We start from the raw sequence: 18,957 nt of genomic DNA, 5'->3' as shown, positions 1-18,957 counted from the left end.
ACAAATCGCTATCGCTCAATTCTGCAAGTGATTATAATTTATTATCGCTGTTTTCTAGCTGCTCTAAAATCACTTTTGACATAAAGGGACACTTCTGGTTGCTATGGACAATCTACAGTTTGCAGTGAGAAAGAACAGTTTTTATTTTATAAAAGTACATGCAGAACCATTAGGGACAAGGGGGTGTGTATTTTTTACATACAGTACTGTAATCTGTAAGATTACAGTATACTGTATGTATTGTGTTTATTTACTTTTTTGAATTTGAATTTGAATTTTTTTTGAATTTGTCGCCGTTCTCCGCCCCCGTGCGTCGTAACGTCCCAGGGAATGATTCTGCGAGACGAGCCCGAGTCTGGCTCGGGGATACCGCTTTTGGTATTGAAATCTTACCCCGAGTCAAACTCGGGAATACCGCCAAGGGGGTTAAAGTGTGACAGTGCTGAAAGCTGAAAATTGGCCTGGGCAGGAAGGGGGTGAAAATGCCCAGTAGGCAAGTGGTTAATAACACAGACAGGAAGATGGAACTAGCTGTACAGCTTTCTTATGTGCTGATGCTTCTATGTATAATTCAGAAGCTAGAAGACATAGGTGTTATTTTCCTAAAGGGATTGCACATGTTCACTTTGCAAAGTGATTTTTTTTTTTTTTTTTAACTGAGCTTAGTTATTATAGTGAAGTTGTGCTGACTTCAATCATCCAATCATGTGCAACCAAAAGGCTTTTTTTTTTTAAAAACTTTCCTTGTACATGATTAGGTATATTTACAAAGTAAATTGTAACTTAGATTCACCCTATCCACTAAATTCACTAAGTGAACTATTGGCACAATAGAGAATGTGATGCTAAATCTCTGTAGTTGAGCAGAACAAAAACCAGCAATGGTTCTAATTCTTAGCCACCTCATCTACAACTAACAAATGTTTACATTTTTTCCAAACATTATTTATCAGCTAGTATCCACTATCCAAGACGCTTGCAGAATTCAGGTATACTTAGCTTCTACTGTAACTGCTAAAGGAGTGTCCACATATGGGGCTTTAAAATACAGTTTGTGGAGCAGATTCAATTGCATGGACTTTCCTAGCACATGGTACTCAGGCTATGTACCAGCCTAGTACTTTATCTTTGCAAACCATTTATTATTGGTATTTATTTCGAGTACTTGATTTTTTCTGTGATTTTACCTACATACAATTGTGTAAGGAGGTGACAGGGTCTCTTTAGTGTGCAATAACTATATATTGTCTTGGCAGCTTTATGACTTTTTTCCAGCAGTCATGGAATGGTTACCTGGACCCCACAAAAGAATTTTTTTTCTTCTTGAGATCCTTGAAGATGTGATGAAGGAGAGCATCAGAAACCACCAGCAGACTCTGGATCCAGCCTGTCCTCGAGATTTCATTGACTGCTACCTCATAAAAATGACACAGGTCTGTGAAATATGGAATTTGAAAGAAAAAAGAATGTATTCTAGCATTTCTGATTTTATTGTCCAAGTTTCTGAGTTTCTGAAGGCATTTGACTTGTCAAAAATGAAAGAAGCAAGCCAGAGAATGTCCACACTTGGGACAGAGTTTAGGCAGGGCCGGACTGGCCTACTGGGATACCGGGAAATTTCCCGGTAGGCCGCCTGCGCTGGGCTGCTTTGAGTGGCAGCTGCAGCGCTCTCCTAGGTCTGTTATAGAGGGTCTTTATGTGGAAGAAAAAGTCATAATGGTATTAGAGTATTGTAGCACTACCCCCGAAGGAGCTGCTGGTTTGTTTTGGGTGGCATGTTACCTCTGTATCTCCGCCGTCTAGGGTACTTGATGAGAGTTGTAGTAAATGGAATGTCCACTCAGAACAGGTGTCTTTTCTGTGCTTTTATTACCCAGCCAGGTAAAAACCATTAAACAATTAAAAGGTGAAGGGATAGCAGAAATTGTGAACCACAGATTTAGGTATATGTAGATGGGAAACAGTCCTGATTCCAACGACACTTTACTTCGCCACTCCAGCCGGAATGGGTTTAGCGCACCTGGACAGGCCTCTCTCACAAGCCTGACAGCCAGAATGTCACTCAGAACTTGGGGCTAAAGCCCCATACACACCATCAGATTATCTGCAGATTTTTGTCTTCAGATTTACCAAAACCATGTAGTACAAGGGCCTGCCTGATTGCATATAAATTGAAACTCTTAAGGTTTGACCTCCTATTAGATGGTTTTGGTAAATCTGAAGACAAAAATCTGCAGATAATCTGATGGTGTGTATGGGGCTTTAGTCTCTGCCACAGACCCTCCCAATGGTTGAAGAAACACAGTGGTCCAGAATCCTCTCTATTAGATTCAACACCCGGATCTCCTTCAGGTAATTTTGGTTAGATTACTGACTGATAGGCGACCAACATCCAGCCTCTCAGTACCCGGTTTTCTTGGTCCCCCATGGATGGTCAGGCCCCAGCCTCTCTTGGCACTCCTTAGGCAGACTCTCCACCGGACAGCTTCCTCCAGCTTTTTTTTTTGCATCTAAGTCTAAATATGAGATCTGAGGTCTTTTTGACCCCAGATCTCATATTTAAGAGGACCTGTCATGCTTTTTTTCTATTACAAGGGATGTTTACATTCCTTGTAATAGGAATAAAAGTGACCCAATTTTTCTTTTCAGTGTAAAAATTAATAAAATAAATAAAAATAAATAAGAAAACAAAAAAAAAAATTTTTTTAAAGCACCCCGTCCTGACGAGCTCGCACGCAGAAGAGAACGCATACGTGAGTAGCGCCCGCATATGACAACTGAGTTCAAACCACACAAGTGAGGTACCACCGCGATCGTTAGAGCGAGAGCAATAATTCTAGCCCTAGACCTCCTCTGTAGCTCAAAAGATGCAACCTATAGAATTTTTTAAACGTCGCCTATGGAGATTTTTAAGGGTAAAAGTTTGACGCCATTCCATGTTGGGTATCATTTTACTCGGCGGAACATTATCTTTCACAATATATAAAAAAATTGGGCTAACTTTACTGTTGTCTTATTTTTTAATTCAAAATATTACAATGACCGCCATTTTATTCCAGAGGCACTGTTCCAGAAGATGCCTGAAGCTTTTTTTATATATTTTTTTTTGTTGCTTCCTCATAGCTCATGGCATGGCCTGGTCAGCTCTGTCCATACCTCCCATAGTGTGGTTGTAGTCCAACACAACCTGTGGCTTCATCACATCCTTTCCACCTTTGGTGTGTACCATTACGGTCGAGGTGTTATGAATGGTACTCATAAGGCACACGTCTTTTTTGTCCCGCCACTTCAGTGCCATAATTTTTCCTTTCTGCCAGGCAACTACTTCTCCTGCCCCAAGCTTTTTATTGGCAAAGGTTGACGGCATGTCACGCCGGTTAGGCTTCACGGTCCCATATGCGTCCGTCTTGTTCAGGAGAAGGAACTCATAGAGTTCTGGGGACGTATAAAAATTGTCTGTGGTGACACAGTAGCCCTGGTTCAGCAATGGCTCAATCAAAGAAAGAACCAAAGTGGTTGCCATTCCAAAACTGCTGAATCACTGGCAGAATTTGGTCCCTTTCCCGGTGTACAGGACTGAATTCCAGATGCACCCAGAGCTGGATTCACATAACATAAATTACTTTATGCCAAATCGAGTGCGCTTTGATGCGATATATTGTATCCAGCTAAGTCTACCTTTGTAGGCCATGAGACTTTCGTCAATAGTTATGTCTCACTCTGGAACATAGGTCTGCTGAAAATTATTCAAAATAAGTTGGTAAATCTCCTATTTGTTTTTTAATTTTGGAGCTGGATGAGAACTCTCATCAAAGTCCTCATTATTTGCAAGGTGCAAATATTTCATAATGAGCGAAAATGTATATTCCGACATAACGGTGCCAAAAAAAGGAGTGCCCAGTAATTTGTTAGTTGTCCAGTACCATTTCTGCAGGGGTTTCCCCACCACTCCCTGTAAAATTATAAGGCCAAGAAACTTCCAGATGTCCTCTCTGGTTACTGGTTCCCATTTTCTGCGCCTTGAAAATCGCTGATGGGTAGCAGCTTGTTGCTCCAAAACAATTTTGGCGATAACTTGGCGATCAGTCAAAAAGAGTTGGAGGTATGCCAAGGGATTGTCATCCTCAACATCCACTTTGATCCCAGGTGCTCCAGTAAACGGAAATCTTGGGGGGCGCTACATGCTCCGTACCGCAAACAATTGAGCACCAAGTCCGCACATCGCTGGGCACAGTCGCAGGATCATCTCTGAAATCACTTTCTGCGTCTGATGACGAACTTCCCCATGAGTCGCTGTCAGTTAACTCCTCTACAAGAGATTCTGTATCGCTGTCGCTGTTTTCCAGCAGGTCGCATATCGATTTTGCAGTGGAGGCACGCTTTTTTGATGCCATGGTCGCTGTGCAGTTTACAGTCACAAAGTATAGTAAAACTGCAGACAAGGGCACTGGAGAAAGCACTGGGGGACAATCTAAGGTCAATGTATTTTATTTTGTATTGTAATCCAATAGGATTACATTGTATCAGTGTGTTTTCACTTTATACTGTTCGAATTTACCGCTGTTCCGCCCCCCTGCGTCGCGTCGCTCGCAGGAAAGAGAATCAGGGGAACACTCAGTGCATCGTGTCAGAAGATCCGGCCGCCGTGCACTGCGGAAATACAACGCTGGATCCCGGGTACAAGGTAAGTAACCTCTTCCAGCATCCAGCGAGGAAATCCCAAGTGTGGCTCGGGGGGGTTACTGATAATAGCACTGAAATCTCACCCCGAGCCAGACTCGGGAATACCGCCAGGCAGGTTAAAGTGTTTTTAAAGGCAGAGTTTTTTTTTCATCTTAATGCATTACAGTCCAGGGGAACACTCTTGGGTCTCATCCTGGGACGTACATGCTCCTGTCATCCTCCGTTCTTTCCATATTCCCCTCAAACCTGGTGGCACTCCAAGGAGGAGGGGTCATTGAGGGCTCCCTTCCCAGTGATCAGGTTGCTCAGCTGTGGGTTAATTGCCAGTATTCATCGTTCCACAGTGGCTCACTTGATGATCATTTCCCTTTTCGTCAGTCCAGTCTACCGTCAGCTCCTTCTGGCTATTTAAACTGCCTGGTTCATTTCTTCCTTGCCTTCGCCTTGGTAAACCATATTTGGAGATTCTCTGCTGTGTACTTGCTAAAGACTTGCCTGGCTGACGTCCCTTCTGGTTCTTGATCCTGTTTGCTGCTTATGCTGATCTCTGGCTTCCTGATTTAATGGCTTATTTTGACTATCAGCTCTGGCTACCATACCCTGACTATGTTTTGATTACGTTTACTATTTAGACAATTATATTAAAAGGTGTGATTTTTACAGCATTTGCTGTCTCCGTCTGATTCATGGTTTCTGACAAGTGCTCAAAGTGTAACTAAACTTTTGGTACAGTCACATTTAAATTGTATACCCAGTGCACATGAGAAGAACCGTCCACAACTAATAAACCTAACAAATAAGTTTGCCAGCTTTCACATATTTTATATTTATCAAAACAAACTCCTGCTAAAAATGTATAAGAAATATAGATATTACTGTTGGGTAACAAATAAGTAATCTTTAATGGTATTCATGGGTAGCCGGAGTTTAAACAGAAAATAGACATTTGTTTTCATTCACAGGAAAATAATAATCTGGGTAAATCACCATTTACTTTAAAAGGCCTACCACCGGCAATCATGGATATGTTCTTAGGGGGAACAGAAAGCACTGCATTAACTTTAAACTTTGGCTTCTTAATCCTGATGAAGTATCCTGAGCTACAAGGTATGTTATTTAATGTAAAATATTGTATTTAAAAACAGAATAAAATACTCAGTGATGATTCATACAAATTAAGCCTATACCCACCTCTCCTCGCTTCCACACCACTCTGTTTGGCCTTTAAAATGAGGCACAATCTCAAGGAGCCCCATTCCAAAATGTAAAAAAAAAAACTAATTGTTTTCACATAAGGCATAAATCATTCACACACATATGGCATCTAATGTCTTTGCACACTATTACTGACTAGTATTCCAATGTTTCTCTTCTCCCTCAGTCTCTCTTCCTCACTCAACTAATGTGACCCCAATGCTGACACAGAGGGGCAGGGAAGGGGCAAACATGGAATCTGTGTAGGCACCCAACATTTTCCTTATTAACTGATGATGTAATTAGTTGTTAGGACACCATCGGCTGGAAGGTTGTAAATGGTGTATAATAAAAACCTTTGTGTAACTAGGATGCAGGCTGGATCCACGCGCTGGCTTGTATACAATTTCTGAGCAATTTTTAGGCATTTTGCAAAGGCACCCTTGAAGAAACCTGAAGGCACCCCAGGGTAACTGGGCACCCTAGTTGAAAAAGGCTGATCTATCTAAGTGTAGAGATAGCTGCAAACAGGGGGTAACAAAATTGGGCCCCCTGGAGCAGAAAACTGGGGGGGGGGGTGCTGCCGCCTCAAATTGAATTGGGGGAATAACCACGAATTGGGGGAATAAAAATAACATTATAAAAAAAGGGGGGTAGCCATCCGGGGCCCCTGGGGACCTCTGGGCCCTTTAATAAAAAGAAAAAAATAAATATATAAAAAAATTATAAAAAAAAGGGGGCTGCCATCCGGGGCTCTGGGGACCTCCAGGCCCCTGGGGACCTCTGGGCCCTTTAATAATAAAAAAAAATGAAATAGAAAAAATATATTAAAAAAATTATAAAAAATAAATAAAAACAAAGGGGGGTTGTCATCCATTCCCATGTCTAACAATACATGAATAGCAGTGTACTGCCAGCCATGCTACTTCTGCCCTCTTTCAACACAGATGTCTCTACTGACCTCATTTTTTTAGTCCCTTTAGGGAATGATCCTCCACATTACATGGGGGGATAGCAGTTTGTGTTATTGCAGACTAATGAACTAGAACATTTTCAGTTTCAAGCTGCTTTTTATAATATACAAGAATATAATAAACTATAAAGAAATGGAGGAAATAATGTAAAATAAGGGAAATATAATTATTACTCTTCTCTTTGTGAAACATAGATAAGATGTATGACGAGATAGATCAAGTTGTTGGCCAAGCCCGGGAACCTAGAGCAGAGAATAGAACCCAAATGCCATTGATGAACGCTTTTGTTCATGAGATCCAGAGGTACAGTGATGTCTTTCCAATGGGTTTGACCAGATCTACCACCAGGGATATCACATTCCATGGTTACTATATACCAGAGGTAAGATAGACCTACTGTATCAGAGTGTGCTGGTCATAAATAGCAGACATGTTTTATTTGGGCTTTATTTTTTAAGGTATATAAGTTAAGAACTCCTACAGTTAAAGGCATGTGGGTAGGTTAATTGGCTCCTATCTAAATTGGCCCTAGTATGTGTATGTATGAATGTAAGACAGGGATCTTAGATTGTAAGCTCCTTGAGGGCAGAGACTAATGTGAATGTACTGTATGTGTGTACATTGTCAGCACTATATACATATCTGAAATGTTAAAGTGGTAGTAAAGCCTGCTTTGTTATTTTTACCTACAAGCAAGCCTACAGTAAGGTTTACCTGTAGGTAAAATGAATATCTCCTAAACGTGCACAGTTTAGAAGACATTCCCCTGCATGCAGCCGCTGACATCACTGGCACATGTGCTCTGAAGGTCCGGCATACCGTTCTAGACCTTCAGAGCTTCTTGCTGGAACCGAGAGTGACGTAATCGCGGCTTCAGTTGGGGGAAGATGTCAGCCTTCACAGCGGTGACCGGGTGCCACTGGAAGGGCTTCATTGTAAGGTAAGTATTTCATAATGTGCTAGTATGTGATGCATACTAGCACATTATGGCATTGTCTTACATTTTTTATTTTTTTTGTGCAGCGGTTTACTACTGATTTAATTACAGGGGCTCAAATTGAGTCAGAATCAGGTACTTACACAGGATGATAAAGAGACAGAGATTGCCGCTCTAGGCAGGTCCTGTTGGGTGCAAATCTTCTTCTCAGGAACTGAGGGTGCTAGCAATGCACATGGCAATTAAGAACAAAAGATGATCAGGACAGCGCACTCCAATCCAACGTAACTTTAATGTAAATGTTTTCTTTAAAATAACAAACATGTTATAATTACCTCCACTGTGCAGTTCGTTTGCACAGAGTGGCCCCAATCCACGTCTCCTTGGGTCCCTCGGCGGCTGTCTCTGGTCCTCCCCGCAAGAACTCACCACATTCCTGCGAGAGAGATCGCATGGTGATGAGTCCTTGCGGGCGCGCTCCCGTAATACAGCGAGCGGCCATAGCCGCTCACTGTATCACTCGGCCCCGCCCCTCGACGCGCCGCGTTACTGGATGTGATTGACAGCAGCGCCAGCCAATGGCTGCGCTGCTCTCAATCCATCCGCTTTAGCCAATCAGCGGCCAGGCTGAGCGGCAAAGAGGATCTCGGGACCAAGCGCCCGAGGCTGATCCCAATCTCAGAGAAAGCAGAAGCATTGTCTCCGGATTTCCAGCAGAGGAGTGGACCAGAAGGACTTACCTGGAGCTAGCCGAGAATATCTCTGTGCAGAGCCCTTTTGATCCCCTTGGGGATCCGACGGATCTGGTAAGCGGCCATTTACTACACTTGTCCATGGAGTTGTGTTGAAGTTACCTGCATCCACCTTGCCAATAAAGGATATTTCTCCAAGGTGAAGGTTTTTTTTTATGGATGCTTTGGTGTCTAAGGGCCAGATTCTCGTAGATCGGCGTATTTTTGTGCGGGCGTAACGTATCCTATTTACGTTACGCCTCCGCAACTTAGACGGGCAAGTGCTGTATTTTCAAAGCACTTTCTCCGTAAGTTGCGGCGGCGTAGCTTAAATAGGCCGGCGTAAGCCCGACTAATTCAAATTTGGAACAGGGGGGCGTGTTTTATGTAAATAACTTGTGACCCGACGTGATTGACGTTTTTCACGAACTGCGCATGCGCCGTCCGTGGAATATTCCAGTGTGCATTGCTCTAAAGTACGCCGCAAGGACGTATTGGTTTTGATGTGAACGTAAATGACATCCAGCCCCATTCACGAACGACTTACGCAAACGATGTAAAATATAAAAAATTTGACGCGGGAACGACGTCCATACTTAACATTGATACGCATGTACACCTCATATAGCAGGGGTAACTTTACGCCGGGAAAAGCCTAACGTAAACGGCATATCTATACTGCGTCGGCCGGGCGTACGTTCGTGAATTCGCATATCTAGCTGATTTACATATTTCTAGGCGTAAATCGGCGTACACGCCCCTAGCGGCCAGCGTAAATATGCAGTTAGATCCGACGGCGTAACAGACTTACGCCGGTCGGATCTAATAGAAATCTATGCGTAACTGATTCTAAGAATCAGGCGCATAGATACGACTGCCCAGACTCAGAGATACGACGGCGTATCTCCTTTGAGAATCTGGGCCTAAGTTTTTTCCTTCCTCATGAGAGTCTGCTCTTTGAAAGAATGTCTTCTTAGAAACGATCATGCTGCAGGACTGTGCTGGTTGTTGTAGGACGTGGTACCTGTTTGAAATGAACATTGTTGGTAGTTTTCATGTGTTTGGAACTCTTTATTTTTCCAGGGCACCGATATTATCACCTTGTTAACCACAGCATTGCGGGACCCCACACAGTTTGAAACTCCTGAGAAATTCAACATCAAACATTTCTTGGACGATAATGGAAAATTTAGGAAACGTAATGCATTTTTACCATTTTCAGCAGGTAGGAAAATGTAATAACAGCTATAATAAGGCACATTGCACGCTACCCTGTGCTGTAGTCTTGCCTCAAGAACAGCCTTGGAGGGCAGCAAAATAATTTATATTGCTGGAGACAAAACTGGACTGTGCTTTCTATTTTGGTTAGCTGAGGCCTCGTACACACGACCGAGGAACTCAACAGGCAAAACACATCGTTTTGCTTGTCGAGTTCCTTGTTAGGCTGTCGTGGAACTCGACAAGGCAAGTTTCTCCATTCCCGTCGAGGAAAAAGAGAACATGCTCTCTTTTTGGCTCGTCGGTTTCCTCGTCAAAAAAAAAAAAAAACAGCAAGTTTCTTACTGGTTTTTGCAGAGAAACTCGGTCGTGTGTACGAGGCCTTAGTAAAGATGGAAGTGGAAGACAAATTAATTGCTTCAAAGTCATTCTTGCACATTTCTGTGCCATCTGGCTGCTATGTAATTTTCTAAAAAGGCAGAGAACAATGATTTAGATCTCATATTGTTTTGGTTCTTAATTGCAAGAAAAATTGATCATTCGTTTCTAAGGCCGCGTACATGCGATTGTAATTTCCGATAAGAAAACCATGGACTTTTTTTCTGATGAAATGTTGGCTCAAACTTGTGTTGCATGCACACGGTCACACAAATCTTGTCGGAAATTCCAATCGTTAAGAACGCGGTGATATACAACACATATGTCGAGCCGAGATCAATGAAGTTCAATAGGCAGTTCGGCTATTTCTGCTTGATTCTGAGCTTGCATGTTTCCATTAATTTCCGATAGGAACTTTTTCCGTCGGAAACATAGAGAACCTGTTCTCAATCTTTTGTTGGCGGAAATTCCGACAGCAAAAGTCCGATGGAGCAAACGCACGGTCGGAATTTCTGACCAAAAGTTTACATCAGACTTTTCTTGTCGGAATTTCTGATCGTCTGTACGTGGCATTAGGCAGGAAAATGTATGAACTGCACCACATGTTACCAATAATAACAACAATATTGCAGTTGTTATCATGTGATAAATGAGAGATTTACCTAGGTTCTAATAAATAATCAAACATAGCCACCACCACTCTAAATTGTGCTACAAAATCACAAAAACTTCAGCAACCACTATCCTGTGTGAAAAACAAATTTCAACAACAAACATTTATTAAAATTTTAGTCCAAGGTCTTCAATGCTTAAAAAAATAAAAAAAATAAAAGTGCAATCAATATTTTAATCAACGTGTCATGTGTTTTCCTGAAGTTCATAGTCCAATGCTAAAAAGATTGTGCAGCAAATAATTTCTTCCCCACATTCATAAACCTTAAGTATCCAATGCAAAAAATTATGCATATTATAAAGTGCACAAAGAGTTCCAGTGGCCAGATGGCCAAATGTCCTTGTTAAACTCCACCACGAAAAGTGTCCACCAACACCATTTATATCAAAAATTCACAAAAAACGCATGGTTAAAAGAGACTTCCAGAGACACCACTCGATGGATCCACCTCTGTCTCCCGGAGAGTATAGCAACATCACTCGGCTCAATAAATCACTAGATACAGCTTACGCCAGAACCCAATCAGAATGAAGAAAGAGAAAAGTCTCCTCCACTGCCAGTTCCAGCAATGTCTCCTCTCCTTTCTACTTCCTCTTAGGGGTTGATTTATTAAAACCAGAGACTGCAAAATCTGGTGCAGCTCTGTATAGAAACCAATTAGCTTCTATTTTTTTTTTTGTCAAAGCTTAATTGAACAAGCTGCATTTAGAAGCTAGTTGGCCACCATACACAGCTGCACCAGATATTGCACTCTCCATTTGTGCAGTTTTGAGCATGTAGTTAAAAATATACATTTTCTGTCCGCCCACTAGCTGGGTTTGGACCATGCATTATTGGAATTTCATTAGAAGATGTTTGCTTTCCAAATGTTCATATAATTTTCTAATGGTTAAAGGGTTTGTAAAGGTAAAAAAAATCCTGAAATAGCTTCCTTTACCTTAGTGCAGTCCTCCTTCACTTACCTCATCCTTCGATTTTGCTTTTAAATGTCCTTATTTCTTCTGAGAAATCCTCACTTCCTGTTCTTCTCTCTGTAACTACACACCGTAATGCGAGGCTTTCTCCCTGGTGTGGAGAAAGTCTCTTGAGGGGGGAGGGGGCGAGCAGGAGTGTCAGGATGCCCACTAACACACAGCTCCTTTCTCTATCTGCAAAGTAGAGAGTGTCCTGACTTGGCTGCTCGCCCCCTCCCCCCTCAAGAGGCTTTCTCCACACCAGGGAGAAAGCCTTGCATTACGGTGTGTAGTTAGAGACAGAAGAACAGGAAGTGAGGATTTCTCAGAAGAAATAAGGACATTTAAAAGCAAAATCGAAGGATGAGGTAAGTGAAGGAGGACTGCACTAAGGTAAAGGGAGCTATTTAAGGGAAAAAATTACCTTTACAACCCCTTTAATGCGGACAAACTAATTGTTTTTGACTGTTTTGTTGAAAAAAATCCAAGTCGAAAGATAAAAAAAAAATTGTGTTTTTTATCTGAACGAACAAAATTCCAACTGATAATGTGATCCGCAGTCGGGAAAAATTAATGTGGTAAGAAATGTTTAATCTGGAATTAAGCCTTGTATTTATACTTTAAGGCTGGGTTCACACTGATGCGATTTGTATGTAAAGAGACTCTGTCCAGCTCTCAGTGGAGCCGTTTCACACATCTCCAGCGTCATTGGCTCTGTTTCAGGTCCGGATTCAGGCAAAAATGTGGGCCTGATTCATCCCTGAAATGGAGAACAGGGACACACCAGACCCCTTCTATGAGCCACAACCGTACACAGTGTGAACCCAGCCTTAAATGATTGTGTGCACTGCCAAAAAAATAGTTTTTTTCGTTTGTTATTTTCGTTTTTTTTATTTTTTCGGAAATTCGGAAATTTCGAAAAAAAAAAGAAAAATTCGTTTTTTTGCTTTTTTAGTAAATTCGTGAAATTTTCGGATTTCTGAAAAAAGCAAAAAATTGAAAAAATTTATTTTCCGAAAAAAACTAATGAAACGAAAAAAAAAAGAATTTTCGAAAATTTTCGAATTTTTCAATTTTCGAGTTTTTAAATTTTCGAGATTTCGATTTTCGAATTTTTCAATTTTCGAAATTTCGATTTTCGAATTTTTCAATTTTCGAAATTGGAAAAGTGAAAAATTCGAAAATTGAAAAATTCGACATTTTAAAAATTCGAAAATTCAAACATTTAAAAATTCGAAATGTTTTCCGAAAATCCGAATTTTTCAATTTTCGAAATTTCGTATTTCCGAATTTTTCAATTTTTCGAATTTGAAAAATTAGAAATTTGCAAAATTCCAAATCTGAAAAATTCGAAATTGGAAAAGTGAAAAATTCGAAAATTAGAAAATTGAAAAATTTGACATTTAAAAAATTAGAAAATTCGAAACTTGAAAATTTCGAAAATGGAAAAATTCGAAAATTGAAAAATTCGAAATTTAAAAAATTAGAAAATTCGAAACTTGAAAAATTCGAAAATTAAAAAATTCTAAAATTCTAAAATCCGAATTTCCAAAATTCGTAAATACGAAAATGTGTAAATAAAAAAAAATCGTAAATACGAAAATTCGTAAATACGAATTTTCGGAAATACGAAAATTCATAAATTCGATTTTTCGGAAATACGAAAATTCTTAAATTCAAAATTTTCGGAAGTCCGAAAATTCGTAAATAAAAAATTTGTAAATACGAAAATTCGTAATTAACGAATTTCCGAATTTTCGTAAAAAAAACGAATTAGAAACAAAACAAATTGCACATGTCTAATTGTGTGTGGCATAAAAGTGTATGAAGGAGCAATACAAACAGATTGTCCTGTCCAGACGAAGCTACGCACCCACGTTGCGAAACGCGTTGACGTCATTGGGCGACGGACGCCACCATAGCAAACGCCCTCAGCATCGCGGGAACCGAACTGCCTTTGAAATCAGAGGAATCAGAGGAGGAGGAATAGGCACGCACGGACTACAACACAGGGCTGTGACCCCCAGTCTTACCCTTGCACTCCCCGCAAAGCATTTAGACCCGCTACCCTATGCGGAAGAAGCTAACCGCAACTCACTACAATACAACAGGCGGCTTCTTAAACAGCTGGTCTTTCCTGCATTAAAGGCTGCAGCGCGCAGACGTATCTGGAGGATCGCAGACGCTGCCAGCAGCAGCAGCAATTTTGCTATGCAGTGATGGGAGGACATTCCAATACAGGGTAGCCTTGAATTTATTCATCCAGCAGCGGGTAAGATCGTTCCTTTCTTACTTATATTGCATCCTCAATAGGAACTCGGGGGCCTACTCATGCCCTGTATTCGAGCAAGAAAAATAACTCTGATGCTAAGTAGCATAATCACAGGAATGATTTATAGTGCCTTATTCTAAATTCCCTCCTCCTATTCCCCCTTACTGGAAATCATAGGAGAATATAAAGGGACTACACTGGTTTTTGCTCCCCTTTTTTTCTTTTTCCTTTTTTCCTTACAGGTTGTTACACCCACAAAGAACTGTCACCCTTATTGGATGTCTCTCTCTTTTTTTGACCACAATTGGGTCTTTTTTTGAATGACAGGACTTTCACACGGTGCAGCCATCACCTGGTTCATTCAGTTCCTCCTTGCAGGGCCATTTCTGCTGATCATTCCTTATAACCTAATTTCTTGGTAATCTATTTGGTCGATTCTGGCCAGAATCCTCAGCAGAAATGCTCCACTAGGCGTCCGGATCGCCTTTATTGTTGTTTTTATGTCTGTCTATTGTCTGTGTTTACATGTGGTACCTGTGTCACACCTCCACGAACCCTGTTCTTTAGGATGGCATTGACCGGCCTTATTGGTAGGTTGTTTAACAGAGCTTATTAGCTCTGTTGGTATTTATGTCCTTTTGATATCCCAGTCTATTTATATTTTGTACTATCTCTAATTTTCAAATAAACAAATATTTTATATTAATACTTGCGTCCGTCCTTGCCATAGTAGCCCCCTTTGTTGTCCCCAGAGGTACTATTCTTAAACCCCTCTGTTGGACAACACCCTCCTGTTTTGCATGCATTGTATTGGCTACGGCAGTGACTCCTCTAATGGTGGAAGTGACTAATTGAGTACATATGGGATATCATTAGAGGTAGCGGGTGGGTACATGCTCAAACCTTTTGTCTTATATGCAATACAAACAGAGGTACTATCTGTATACTATAGAGTATTCAAAATTGGATTTATAAAAGTAGATTTTAGTGATTGGGTTTAGATCTAAGTGTTTTATGTTCATTTATCTTGACTGATACCCTTAACTTTATGGTGCATATGTAGTGATGTATGTACTAGTTTACTCTTTATATTGATTATTTTTTCATTGTAGGAAAAAGAGCCTGCATTGCAGAGAGTCTGGTGCGCATGCAGCTTTTCCTCACCTTCACCATTATATTACAAAAGTTCACCTTGAAATCCATGATGGATCCCAAAGATGTTGACATCTCTCCTGCCATAAGCGGTGTTGAAAACATCCCACCAGCCTGCAAGATAATTTTCAGTCAACGTACACTAGATGGAGAAGTTTAAAGTGGAACTTTACCCATTATAACTTGATAAAAAAGAATGTTCTTTAGCAAGGGACATACATTCCACATTAATAATTATGCCACCAAAATTTGTGTGTGCTGTAAATTGCCTCCAGCATTATTCCTGTTACTTCTTGCCAGAGGCTGCCATTTTGCTGAAGCCCAAAGCTCCAGCAGTAAATCATAAAGCAGAACTAAACCCATCAATTTACCGGTTTCAAAAAACAGTTACATTCCTGGAAATGCTGGAAATGCAAACTGTCACATTTGATTCTGTCCTCAACCAAACTGTCAAACCATTGAATGGTTGGTGTCCTAACTGATCACATGTGCAGCACCATGGCAGTTGCAGTTCAAATAGAAGTAGATTCCTTGGCTGTACAGTATAGGAGGATTTGAGTCTGCTTTAAGGCTGCATTCACACCTAGGCGACAAGTAACGCCACGTACGCGGCGTATTTTGACGCGATTTTGTTTAATTTTTTTTTTTTTACAAAGAATTAAACATTGCTGTCTATGGCCGAACGCCAATGCCGCCTGAAAAAAAGGGTCCGGAACTTGTTTTCAGGCGGCAGGCGTACGGCGTTTCGGCGTACGGCGTGAGATGTGAACAATCTCATAGACAGCAATGGAAATTCGCCCCTCCAGCGTATCGAGCGTCGGGCGTCGGGCATTTTGTCGCCAAGGTGTGAATGGAGCCTAAAGGGTTAGTTCACCTTTAGGCCCGTTTCACACGGGGGCGGATCAGTAATGATCCGCCTCCATATGCTCCGTATGCTCGCTCTGTTGATCCCCGCTGAGCCAGCCCTGTCTTTTCTCCGCTCTCCCCTATGGGGGGATCGAATGAACACAGACCGTATGTCCGCGTTCATCCGATCCAATCTGCAGATGGAAGGAAAAATAGGGTTTTCTTCCGTCTGCAGAATCGGATCATTGCGGAGGCGGACAAGATCGGGTGTCAGCGGATGTTCATCCGCTGACACCCGCAATCTCATAGGGACCATGTGAACTTACACAGGACCCTCACCTCGCCCCCCCCCCAGTCCCGCTAATCTCCATGTCGGCATTTGCCCGTTCTGCGCCCTGGTATAGCTGCCTCACGGCTCCGGGGGTTAGAAATCCCCAGAGCTTAATCTCTTAACCAAACCCCGTCAGGAGGAACGCTTAGGAACATTCTAATTGGTCAGCGCCGACCAATTAGAACCCGCGTAGCCTGTCCTCTCAGCAGGGAAGAAGAAAAGAGAAAGCTGAGAGGATTTCTAAGCGCCAGAGCTGCGAGGCGGCTATACCAGGGCTCACCACAGGCGATTGCTGCCATGCAGGTCAGTGGGACTGGGGGTGGGGGGCGAAGAGGGGGTCCTGTGTAAGTTCACCTTACAGATTTTTCTGTAAAGGTGAACTTATACTTTAAGTCTGTCAGCAGATCGGCCTCTACAAATTCAGCAGTGCCTAAAAATGGAGAGCAACTGAGCATTTACAGAATAGGATGAGACAGTGGGGTTGATTTACTAAAGGCAGCTTGACTGTGCTCTTTGCAAAATGTAGTTCCCTTCAGCTCCAAAGCTTAGTAAATAAGGGTAAGCTATGCTGACTTTCATCTTCAAATCATGTGCAAGCAAAAATTCTTTTTTTTTTCACGAATTGTGATTGGGTTATCTTTGCAAAGTGGAGTGTTACCTCATTTACAAAGTTCTGGAGCAACTGCACTTGCAAAGTGCAATTGCACTTTGCAAAGTGCACAGTTTATTTAGCTTTAGTAAACACTTATTAGACACTTATGTTTAATGTTTTACATAGCTATACCTGCAAAAGGAGCCAGCCTGAAGTGACATAGGAGGACTTAATTTTCTGCCTAAAGTTCCACTTTAAAATATTATTTGCTGGACTTAATTTTGTGATTTAGATAAGCCTTTTTTAAAACAATTTAGGCCTAATCAGGTATAAGTTTTTGCACTAAAAGATAAAAAAATATTAAATTTGATCCTTCTTGACCTAGTTTATAATAGTGGTATTAACGTAGACAGTATTTGGACACTAAGTGGGTACTCTTACCTTGTTACATAAGTTATTTTGATGAAATAAAGTTTATATAACTGTAGCTGTTTTTACCTCATATTATGTGTCAGTGGAATGTCTCCCATATCTTGATATGGTGTTAATCTGTCTTTATCTGTGTCTGAAAACTCATGCTGTTGATGATGTTCAAGACCCTCATGGGGGGGGGGGGCTGTGGACTGATAGATCTGATCCATGCAAGGGTCCTCTTCTGTATCTATGTCTGACCGTTCCTTTCATTCCTCTTACTCTTCTATTTCCTTTAAACAAAAAAGACAGTACTGATCTATTTCCAGGGCTGTAACCTTCTGATCCAAGACAATGGTTGTAGTCTCATCCAACCTTAGACGGTCCGACAGTGCCTGCACTTACGTCTGAACCACTTGTAGCTCCTTACGGTGAACATCCTCTACCCTACCGATGAGAGCCTCTATGTCTTCCATCGTAGTCAGCGCCCGTTTATCTTCCCCTGCCAGCCGGGGAAATGACATAGTAGCTTGGGTCTCCAGGGCAGAGCGAGAGAGAGCCACGGATGGCGGCGGGAAGGGGGGGGGGAATGTCCCCTCCCGCTGCATGTAATAGCTTTTGAGTAACTAGTTAGCCACTCTGGTTACTATTACAAAAGAGCCGACCATCAGCTATGAAAAATGGTATCGGGGTGATGCCTGAAGCTGCAGTCATTACCTCAGTACAACCACTTGACATCAAATGACGTACCAGGTACATGATTTGGCAGCAAGTGGTCAAAGATCCAATCCCCCCAAAAGCTATATTTTTGTTAGAAATGTAGCTTGATCGACTAAGTCAGATTCCCAAATCCTCATCCTGTTCATTCAGAGATTTTGACCATCCCCACCCACCTATGCGGTGTATGTGCCACCATCTCCTATATATTATAATTGAAAAAAACGGCATGGGTCGTCCCCCACCCAGTCTATATCCAGGCCCTTTTGGGTCTGGTATGAATATTAAGGAGAACCCCGAACCAAAATAAAAAAATGTGTGGGGGTCGCCCCAAATTCCATACCAGGCCTTTTTTTTTCAATACGTTTTATCTATATTGCTGAGACCCGACAATTCATTACAGCTGCAATCAGTTTACCTTTTTTTCTTTAGAAATTTCTGTTCTAAACATGGTAACATTTTGCCACTTTACAGGCATACTATAGACACCCCCCAGGTACGAAATTGAAAGGAATATTTTACTTTTATTGTTTCATTTATTTTTTTAAAATCACTGCTCCAGGGATCCCCCTGATCCGTAACAGCCTTGTGGAATCAATTTTGTGCAACGAGATGGCCTATGGTTGAGAGAGGCATCCTGGGGTCAGGAGTGACCAAAGGGTGGAGTTCCTAACAGTCTGGGTAAATGGGCCCTGTTGAACTTAAACAAAAAATATCCCTACAACTTGGTAACAGAGGAAAGCCAGAGTCTGTGGAAGGGAATGTTCCAGACCGTCGTAAGAAAGTTTCATCTGCTTGTGAGGATATCTTTTGGGTAAAGTCAGTCCATCGAGTCTTCGGTGGGTGTTGCAAGGATATCAAAGTGACCATGTTTGTAGAGATGTTGGTGTGTGTG

General features: G+C 41.6%; 1 protein-coding gene across 2 annotated transcripts in view; it reads left to right on the top strand.

Annotated features, from left to right (window-relative positions):
• The window catches only part of LOC120913321 (cytochrome P450 2F2-like), a 33,043-nt gene extending 17,658 nt beyond the window's left edge, over positions 1 to 15,385 (top strand). For both annotated transcript variants that reach the window (XM_040323191.1, XM_040323190.1), the window contains 5 exons: positions 1,257 to 1,433; positions 5,646 to 5,790; positions 7,046 to 7,233; positions 9,603 to 9,744; positions 15,126 to 15,385. In XM_040323191.1, the coding sequence (XP_040179125.1) occupies positions 1,257 to 1,433; positions 5,646 to 5,790; positions 7,046 to 7,233; positions 9,603 to 9,744; positions 15,126 to 15,325 (852 nt within the window). In that variant the 3' untranslated portion in view covers positions 15,326 to 15,385. The remainder of the gene's footprint in view (positions 1 to 1,256; positions 1,434 to 5,645; positions 5,791 to 7,045; positions 7,234 to 9,602; positions 9,745 to 15,125) is intronic.
• Positions 15,386 to 18,957: the final 3,572 nt, after the last annotated feature.

This window comes from Rana temporaria, chromosome 9 (assembly GCF_905171775.1).
Source record: "Rana temporaria chromosome 9, aRanTem1.1, whole genome shotgun sequence".
NCBI classification, from domain to species: domain Eukaryota; kingdom Metazoa; phylum Chordata; class Amphibia; order Anura; family Ranidae; genus Rana; species Rana temporaria.
Note: the sequence above shows the minus strand (reverse complement) of the source record. Positions and strands in the feature narration are given on the sequence as shown.